General features: G+C 44.5%; 1 protein-coding gene across 2 annotated transcripts in view; it reads left to right on the top strand.

Annotated features, from left to right (window-relative positions):
* Positions 1 to 925: 925 nt before the first annotated feature.
* DIP2C (DIP2 disco-interacting protein 2 homolog C (Drosophila)) overlaps positions 926 to 10,242 on the top strand; it is a 139,293-nt gene continuing 129,976 nt past the window's right edge. The window contains exons 1-2 of one of the 2 annotated variants that reach the window (XM_010182260.1): positions 926 to 995; positions 3,566 to 3,733. In XM_010182260.1, the coding sequence (XP_010180562.1) occupies positions 3,628 to 3,733 (106 nt within the window). In that variant the 5' untranslated portion in view covers positions 926 to 995; positions 3,566 to 3,627. The remainder of the gene's footprint in view (positions 996 to 3,565; positions 3,734 to 10,242) is intronic. The other variant, XM_010182262.1, reaches the window with a different exon arrangement.

Below are 10,242 nucleotides of genomic sequence, written 5' to 3'. Positions count from 1 at the left end.
CATAGCTTGGATGTATTTAATACATACTTATATGTGTGAGCATTTGGAAAGAAGAATCTGAGTATTTGAAATATATTTGAACAAGTACTTTCATCACTGAAGATAGGTCTAGAGCTCCAGAACAGGGACTGTATTGCAACTTCAGTGCCAAACCTCTCCTGCAAGCTCTCTAGTAAGACTAAAAATACATGGTTTGTTCTACATCTCTGTTTACCCATCGCTTTCTGTTAGGAAACCTTTACAGAAAAATGGTTTTTTATTCTTACATTACAAAGGTTACCTGAGGAAACTGCAGACGCAATGAAGGGTCACATTAATTGAAATTAATAAAGTCAAACATCTGTCTCCAAATTTTTTTGAGGTTTAATTGAAAAGTCAGACAAAGAATCTTTATGTTACTGTTTTGTAGCGGTAGATTTGTTTTGTTCCTCTCAGTACTGCTTAGAAATCAGCTAAAACATTTATATTGCAGAAATGATATAGCAGCAGTTTTAAGTCTTTTGTGCCTTACATGCTTGATTAGAAAAATCCCATTAATGACAGAAAATGCTAATCAGTGATGTGTTTTGCCAGCCACCGCAGGCCCACGCACTCTGTGTAATCCATTGTTTATTATTATCCTAATGAAGGTCATTGTCGCCTTTGAAAGCTTGTGTGACAGCATCTCAAAACGGTTTTAAAACTCTGTGCCGCTGGACCCTGGTGCTGGGATCAATCAAGGCCGGGTATTTACTTGTCAGGACGGCTCTGGCGTAAATGAGGTTTTTTGGGTGGAACGTTCATACTGTGCTTTTCATTTGCTCGTTCTGATTGTCCAGACAGACAAACTGTGCGGTGGTGGCTAAGCCGCTGGTGCTGCCGTTAAGCAGCCAGACGCTGTCTTTATCCACACCTTATTGATTTTCCTTTGCTTTTCTTGGCAGGTGACATCACACAGAAGGGATATGAAAAGAAGAGATCAAAATTAATTGGGGCCTACCTGCCACAGCCTCCCGGTACGTGTCTCTGTGCTTGCGATATATGAAGATGTCAAGTGTACTGATAGTTGCCGCAGTAAAAATCTACATCTTGAGGATTTAAGTGTGGCAGAAACAAAGCTACTGTTATGCAGAAAAAGCTTATTTCATCCATTTCATGTATATTTTTCTATATATGTCCGCTTTGATGTGTGTGTACATTTTTTACATACGTTGCTGTGGGTTTGGCAGTCATGTCTGGAAAATAAAGTCAGCCTAGGCTTGTTAGAGAGGTATTGTTTGTGAGAAGTAATGCAGAAACAGAGGAAAATGTGATGTCGTAACTCATGAAGGCCTCAGCCAAGTAAAGCTTTCTGAGCAGAGGTATAAACAAGAGTGAAAGAGAACCTTGGAGCTTTGTACCTTCCTCCATTCCTGGGTTTCCTGTCCAAATCTTCCTTTTGAAGACACTAGAGAGACCAGCAACATCCCTGAAGTTCAGCTTGTCCTGTAACACGTGGGCAACTGATCCTTTATACGTACCTGGTCTCAGCGTTGAGGGATGGGTTGCATGTATTTGCCCAAAAGGCGTAAAAATGTCTTCAAACTAAATATAATAATGTAGTGCTTCACTGAAATTATTTCATATATATATATGTAAAAACCCCTCAGAGTTCTTTCACTCTTCTGAGGCATCAGCTCATGACGTTGAAGATGTAGTTGTAGGTATTGGTGTAGGTCTCCATATTTTGTGGGCCTCAGAGGAGCGTGACCCACACGCTCGTGCCATCTCACCGCATGGAGGCTCCCCTTGGGCTTGGCTGTCCTGAGCCCTGTTTTTATTACGGGCCTGGGAGCAAGTTTCCTCCTTATTTTACAAAATCCTACCTTTACGGTGGAGTTGATGATCTTCTATTTAAACTGCCCACGTGTGTAGGCGCTGCCTTGTTCTCTCTTCTTCAGGTGTGCGTAGATCAGCTGGCTCCATTGCAAAGTGGTATTGCTGTGCCTTTGGATTTCACTTGGTCTGCTCCACTGCCGGGAACTCCACAAAAGAGATCAGTGTTATGGACACCTCTGTTTCCTGAAGTGATGCAGCTGGATTTGAGGGTGTCTGTGACATTTCCTAACCATTGGGAGCCATTAGAGAATGAAACAAATCAAACCAACAGAATAACAATACCAGAGGTGCAGTTATTAAATTTCTGAGTATTTATTGGTCTGAGCAGGCTGTCAGACATACAGTGGTCTTCACAGTACGTTCTCATGAGACCTGCTTGGGTTTACTGGGTTATGGAGAGACTGCTGTCTCACAGTAATCCTCAACACAGCGGTGTGGTTGGTACCTCTGTGTGTTCATACAGTTGTGTATTTTTTTCTTCACACAAGAAAATACAGCTCTTTTTTTCCAGAAAGCTCGTAGGCTTCTGGTCAAACCGTATCCATGGCTGAAGCTGCTGGGGGTTCCCAGTGCACGTAATGATGAACAGTAGAAGGGGAAGAACCCTCCAGGGTCTCTGTTTGATATTGAAGTTTTCCAATTAAGGAGAAGCAGAGGAATTTCTGTAAGCCAGTCCTATAGTGGGGTCCATTCAGTAATTTGAAGAGGTCATGACTGAGGACCTAGCTGATTTAGGGCTGTTTTAAAGATGGGGTGAAACAGAGCGAACATTTTCTGCTCTGCCACTTCCCAGAAAATCCTGCACTGGGAGTGTGGGCTGTGGATGAGTGAAGGAAGATTATAGTAGGATGAAGAGGAAAAGCATTGAAATACTCTCTGCTCTTTTCTTGTACGTACATCAGGCTCAATCGTTTAGCTGATGGCTAAATGAATTATTTTTGTTATAGTGGAAGACACTGCTTCTACTGTATTAACTTATTTTCCTCCAGAATCTGATAATTATTTGTGCTTGGATCTTTGCTGTCCTTGTACTTCTTGTTTGTTTTGTTGTGTTACCTTTTGGACAGAATTTAAAACAGTTCAGTTTGCTATTCTCCTTCTGAGACTTTACTCATCTGAACGGCTTGAGATCCCTGCTCACTAGGAAGGGGGAGATGAATCCTTTCCAAGAAGAAATAGGATATCAAAACAGATGCTGCCTTTTGTAAGCCTCTGTTAATATCTGAATAATCACATGCGTGACCAATTAGTCATTTGGGGTTTTTTTGCTGTAATCTGTTTTGATGGGGAACTGCAAGAATTTACAAGCTTTGGCAGTCTTGGATCTTGCTGTTAAAAGGGAATAGATGTTTTAGAGGTATTTTTAAACAGCATGGAAATGGACATGGCTCTTTCACTGGGATTGGAGGCATTGGGGAAGGACAGGGGTTTGCATTCTGTGTTGGCCTTCAACAAACTAAAGGAAATCCAAAGGCAGTTCCCCTCTGCTGGGACATCCAGTCCTCCCGCTGCACCTTTGCTAACATAACTAACGCCCATGTTGGCAGAGTGGAACATGGACCTGCATCGGCTCCGTGGGTGTCCTGTGGTGTCTGTGCGTGCGTGTGCGTGTGTGCTCTACTGCATGGGGGCAGCAGCTCCACTCGTTGCTGTAACAAATGTAAAAAAACTAAACGTGAATTAATTAGTTTTTTTCAACTTGTTACAGCAGCGAATGGAGCTGCCGCGGTACGGTGTAGACTGCAACACAGTGAAGGAGCTGCCAGAAGAATGCTCCGCACTGCCAACATTGGTGTCTGTGACATCCGGGAAGCGGCCGCTAGAGAGCGAGCAGCCAGCACGGCAGGAAACCGGCCTCTCTTTTATTTTCGTTTTGGTGAGCACAATGAATGTATCTTTTCCAGTCCATATCTGTCTGTAACTGTGCCTCATCTGGAAGCCTCTGGTAGACACCTACGTCGATGTGCTAGACTAGGAACTGCCTGTGACGAGGCAGGACAACCAAAGGGCGACATCTGGAAGGCCGTTACCGACTTTTGTCTGCCTAAGAGTGAAGTGATGGGAAGGGGGAAGGAATGGTCCTTCTCAGTAATGTTGAACATGTTGGCCTCTCTCTAGTTTCTGTACTGTGGAGACTTTGGAGGAGGTTTCATACAATAAGCTGGCGAGACACAGGAAGCAATTGGGGAAGGGCAGGGATTTGCATTCTGTGATGGCCTTCAACAAACTCAAAGAAATCCAAAGGCAGTTCCCATGTGTGTCTAATTCCCTTTCTGGCACTGCCTGTTTACAGAGCTCTGGACAGGTCCAGGCTCACCAGAATCCGGAGGAAGCTGTAAAAATCTAAGCACCCTAATTCTGTGCTATTTCCACGTAGAGATCTCCGCCTGGGCTGTGCTCGCATCCAAACCATGCAGAAGCAGGCTGACTTTTATTTTAGGAAGAGGCATCAGGCTAGGGGAGCAGACTGGCGGGAGAACATTCTGCAGGGCCACGTGTCTGCAGTGTGGACCAGCAAGGCCTGACCCCGCCGTGCCACCGTAGCTGTGCCCCTCAGCAGGTACCTGTCCTGCCCTCTGGCGTGACCTGTGGCTGGTGGCAGGCAGGCTGTTCCGACTCCCTGCGTTTGTAGCAAGGGGATCCACAGAGGATCCACAGCCCCTCAGGACACCAGATTTTCTCCTGCCAATCATGTGGGCATGTGTAGGACATCACATTCTTGCCCGTGTGCTTGTCCATGCTCCCACAAGGCAGTCTAGACGTGGTGTGAGAGATGGCTTGAGGGAAGATAAGGTCTGCAGTTCTGTCAGGACAAGTCATGCCTATAAAAAATGATCCCTTTGAGACACGCTTCCCCCCTTATTTTCAAACCAATTTGCTGTAATACTATAGAGGAGACCCGTATTGAATTCTGACTGTGGTGGTTGCGTTTCTCCTCTTACATGAAGCTGCTTTAAGTCAGGTATCCTCAGTCTGACATGGTTAACTTCCTCTGCCCAAGATTTTTGCAAAATGGGAGTGATTGAATTTAAATTGCAATGTCAAGTTTTAACAGAATTAATGATTCAGAATCACGTAAGTGCTAAAGGTAGGCAGTAGATGTGTTGGTTATAGACAAATATAAATATGCATACATATATGATCTTTTTGTTGTGCTCATTGGGATGCTGTCATTTTAGAAAGGGAAAGCTGTTACTTTTCAGGAATGGGATTAATGAAGGGTGAAGCTGGGCAGCCGCGTGATTGATGCTCTACCAGGTGATGTGAGAGTTCACTCTTGGGTTCCCTGTTTTTGACAGGGCAGTCCCAGCGAGCGTGCTGTCACATGTGCCATACAGCGAGCCTGCCACATGGGCAACGTGCGGGATCCGCTGCACATCTGCAGGTTGACTCCACAGTGCATGCACGAGAGGGCTGACACATCCAGATGCTGCACAGACTGCACATATGCAGAGGACATTTGGACTGTTCCAGCCGCGCTGTCGAACATCCAGAAATCCGGAACGGATGTGCTGCGTTTGGCAGTGCTAATGGGAGAAGGGACAGGGGGAGCCCCCGTTTTCTTTCCCATTAAATCCCCACCTGCTTTAACTTAGGGAGACAAAAATACGGCTTTGTTTCCTGAAATCGCTTTCTCAGGATGTCAGTTTGTAGCTGGAGATGTTCTGGGCTCAGAGTAGTTTTTCTTTTCTTGGTGTGCCCCTATGTCAGACATCTAAAAATAGAAGTGAATCCGAACGTTTATATCTGTACGTATATCCCAGTCTCTTGTGCTGTGACCTTTCTCGTCCTGCTTCTGTAGAGGAGCCGTGACAGCCAAGAGCTGAAGGAATAACCACTTAAATGGGCATTTATTTCAGAATGTCTTTCTGAAGATTATCTTGATTAGATCAGTCCATTCTGGGTAAGATAACATGTGGACAGCTGTGTGAACGCTATTAAGAGAAACCCTCCCTAGAAGAACAGTAACTCAATTACCTGCGTCTCCCATAAGCTCTGTTTTTGCCCAATTCGCTTCCAGTCTTTTGCCAGGAAATTTGATTATTCATTCACAGAACAGAGACGATGTTGTTATCAATTAAGCTTTACTTCTAACAGCTTAGACATGGGTGGTTCATTCTCTCTTAATCAAGTGCTGTGTCTACTCTAGATTACTTTCTGTAATTTCCCAGTGTAACTCCATTTGTAGTGTAACCATGTAGACCAGTCAACAGTGCTTTATTTATTGTGGCTGATGAACCTGGGAGATGTGGTGTTTCAAAGGCACCTGCTGCTCGGTGCACAGGCCTGGAGACACATCACTGCCTCTTCTGCTGCCGGTGCCCCAGCAGCACCAGCACAGGGAGGTTTTGAGCTGCGCAGTGCAGAGCAGATAATGCATCAGCACAGAAGATCCCTGTCTGATGAAGAAACAATTTTCTGTAGAATTACAGGAACCAATTTCCATAGCCTCTGTTACTAACACGACACGTACATTTATATATATCTGAAATGTGTGCATACATTTGCATACTTTTCTATGTGCATGCGTGCATATCCTGCTGCTGGCCCTTTGGGCACTCAGAGTAAACTTGGCTATTACAATTTAATTTTCTCTTCAACAGACATTATTTGGATTGCAAAGATCGCAAGGAGATGTTTAAACAACACTTGATTCTGGAATTGGAAAAAAGCCCCTCATGTGTTCACTTTATTAATGATTACTCCTACCACATCTGCCTTCCTAACTCTTAAAGGTCTTATCGAGGGATAACCACGGTGGGACATTTCAAAGCATGTGTGTAGGTGGAGAACATGTGTCTCTTTGAAAGGCACATGCTTTGCACAACTCACGGACACATTTCTGAAAGCAGTGCGACAGATGTTTCACAGATGAGTGACTATGGCATGTAGATAGATGCTTAGTAAGTCTTGTTTTTAAAGAAGAGTTTTGGTTTGAGTTGGTGGATGCCTTGCAGAGCTTAGTTTGGTTAAAAGGGGAGGTTCTGAAAGCATCTGAGAGCCACTGCTTGATGCCATCACTTAAAACACGGTGGTTGCTGCTTCACTTCTGCCATGCTAAGTGAGAGCCCATTTGTTGCTTTATGCACTCTTTGTTTTATGATTGCACCTGTGTTTCCAGTCCTGCAGTAAGACCTCATGATATCAAACCTTGTGCAACCACAGAGCAAAAGTATTTTCCTTCAGAGACTTCACTCCCTAGCAGTGAGACAAAAATGGGTGTAGGGGAGGAAGTGAGCACGTGATGAAGTCAGGTAGTAATGTGAGTGCTGGTTTCAGCATCAGCATGATGGCTTTTTGGGGGGACGGTATTTTTAGTACACGTCAGAGTTGGGGTGTTTTTCAAAGAATTTGAAATCATTGAAATATCTGTTGGTGTTCATGAAGAGCATCTGAGAGACATAAGGGCATAGGAGGAAACATGAAGATGTTTTTCTAAAACTGACAAATAGGTAGAAAAGGTGGCTCAGTCAGAGGTGAGCAATGATGGGAAGAAAGGAGAGATACCATCGAGGGCCTGGAAACAGAGCTGGCCTGTGCTGGAGCAGAGATGGAGCCAGGGAAGGCTCGTGAAGAGATGGTGCCACTGTCCAATGAGAAGCTGCTGGAATTCACAATACTGACCAAATTAATCTGCAGGAAATTTCTGAAGGATGAATGTTAAACTGCTGGAAGAGTAAGTTGACCAGCACATTGGTGAACGTGTTTGCTATGTGAATTGATAGCCTTTTTCTACGTATTCTCCTAAAAGAACCTTCAAATGGTGCACTGAAGCTGTGGGACTAACGAGAGAAAAGTGGAAATAAAACATCACGTGTGAATTGGAGCTGTAATGTGATGTCCACTGTCACTGAGGTAATGGGGAGAAGAAAGAAGCCCTTGACAGCAATGCTCAGCTTGAACTGAAAGCTAGAGTTTGCAGGGAGATGCCGGAAGGCAAGATCTAGATTGTAGTAAGGAAAGACCAGTTTTACTGTGTGCATTGTTTGAAATCAGAACCAAGTGCAGGAGTACGTGTGAAAACTCACCTGTGAAGGAAAGCTTCTTGATTAAACGTATGTAATCAGAAATTCAATTTTATCTGGATTTATCTAGCAGAAGTGGCTCCACTTTCCTGGATATCTTTGTTTGGGAGTATCACATTTTAGATCTCCTTTGGCTCATGCAGTGAATTCATTACTCAGACATACATTTGATGGGAAGTGCCACGCTAAGTACCACGTGCCATGGGGATGGTGTGATATTTAACCTGTTGACAAAATACACGACGTGTTCGTCACCTGGCTTTGCGTTTAAAGCTGAGCCACTGACCATTGTGTAGAAGCTCAGGAAATATTTGAACACAAGATCAATGCTGCTTCTTAAAACCGCACTGCAAAGGCTGTTTGCCTTGCTCGCCGCTAGCCCTGGGTTTATCCCCCAGCTCTCTCAGGGGTCACACACTATGACTTGGCTTTACAACAGCAAGCGTAGCCTGTGTCTGAGAGTGCCTTCTCGTCAATTAGACATCGCAGCTCGTAGATATTTTTAGATTCAAAAATTTGACACAGACATAGGAATAAGAGATACATGAATAACAACTTGTCAGTTGTCATTAAGGAAACAATTGTCCTCTGTTGGAGAGGGCAATGCGGTTATTGCCACATTATCAGCACATAGCGCTGCAATTTGGCTGCAAAAAGAAATAATAAATAAGGGAGGAACAAAGAAGTGAAGGCAAAAAAAAAAGGGAAGGAAGGAAGGAGATGAAGCCTGCTTCCAGCTGACAGTTTTGTGCCTTCCATGCACTTAAAAATAAAATTTAACTTGCAGTGGTATTGCTTATATAGCTTTCCTGAGGCTCTTGCATTTTTAGCTAAATACAGTCAAGGCAGGATCCAGCTTGCAGATTAGGATTTGTAGACTGATACATCTGCATTAAGTTGTCTGCCTATGAACCTGGTGTTTAAGCTCCCATACTTATGTGAATAGACACAGTTAATTCAGTCGATGAAACCCAGAGAGCTTTTCAGCTTATTCCAAAGCAGGTACCTCCACTGACCACCTGCATAGCTCCTGGAGCTCCCTGAAAAGAGGTGTCTGATGCTGTCCAGGATTTCCTGCGGTATCAGAGACTTCTGCGCTGAGCCAGCCCATGTAAAACAGGACTTAGAGGGGACATATACCATTCTGGTCAAGCCAGGTATCATAGTCCACAACATCCGAAAAGGTGTTTAGGCTCCTGAGCCCTGGCCTAGGTCTCTGTTTTTCACAGTGGGAGCTTAGCTTAAGCACCTTCTTGTAGACACCTAAATATAGGTGTCTTAATCTGCAGACTGAATCCCACATTAGCAGCATGAGATAAATGAACTAATGCCTGTATTAAGAACGTGGCTGTTTGCTCCAGTACACCTGGTGATGCTTCTGTGTGATGTGATGAGCATAAAGCACTGATTTCTCAGCCTTTTATAGAAAATAACTGTGTTCCAGGCATATATATCTTGCTAAAATGATTCGTGACTTGTAACAAGTCAGTCATTAGTGCTAATGAATGCTTACCTGTGAAGTCCTGCTGTAGCTGCCAGACTGGGGTAGACTGGCGTTATTAAGAATGATGCCAGTTTGACAGTGCCTGTGATTGTGGCTGTGCGCTGGGCACTGTCCTTTCTTTTGTGAAAGCCATTCGTTGCTCTGCCGCCTCCTTAAATTTAGGAATCGATCCAAGTATGGATTCTCAAAGCCCATTACGCCACCGCTTCCACCAATTCCCAGATGCGTCTGGGCGAAGCTGCACTTGAGCAAGCATTAGCACTTAACTCAGAGACCCTGTGTGCTGGCTGTGAAAGCTATCCATTTTTGGGGTTTAGTTATGTTCAGAAGTTGAACGGAAAAAAAAAAAGATGCTTGTTACTGCACTATTTTGCTGAAGCCTTCGTGGAGGTGAACAGTTCTGCTGTTAACACTGCTTCGCTATTTATGGCAGCACTTCACTGATTTCATGGTATTCATTATTCTGTACGGCTTTTACTCCTACCCATTGCTCAGCAATGGCAGGGTGTAGGTTTTTGCTATTGTGTACTTTGTCTCACACCCCTTGGTGCTGTGCAGGGGAGCGGGTGCTCAGGAAGTGAAGGGGTGACTCCAGGCGGTGCCGGCTGATTCCTGCGCTTGCCCCTTTGGTAAGGAACCGTGATGGGGTTTCTTGCACTCGCCAACGTGGGTGGTGCTTTGCGTTTTCTCACGTTAAAGAAACTCGGTACCAAGAGAGGTGTCCCCACAGATGATGATGGAGAGCTTCTCCTCTGTATTTTAGTGCAGAGTTTTCTTACTCCTGTAAACCAGTGCTATGAGTGAGCCAAGTTCACACCTCCTGCTCCGTACCTGGGTAGATGCTTATTCATATTT

The sequence above is a fragment of the Mesitornis unicolor genome, unplaced genomic scaffold, assembly GCF_000695765.1.
Source record: "Mesitornis unicolor isolate BGI_N332 unplaced genomic scaffold, ASM69576v1 scaffold2004, whole genome shotgun sequence".
Taxonomy (NCBI): Eukaryota; Metazoa; Chordata; class Aves; order Mesitornithiformes; family Mesitornithidae; genus Mesitornis; species Mesitornis unicolor.
The sequence above is the reverse complement of the archived record's forward strand: the minus strand, read 5'-3'. Positions and strand labels throughout refer to the sequence as shown.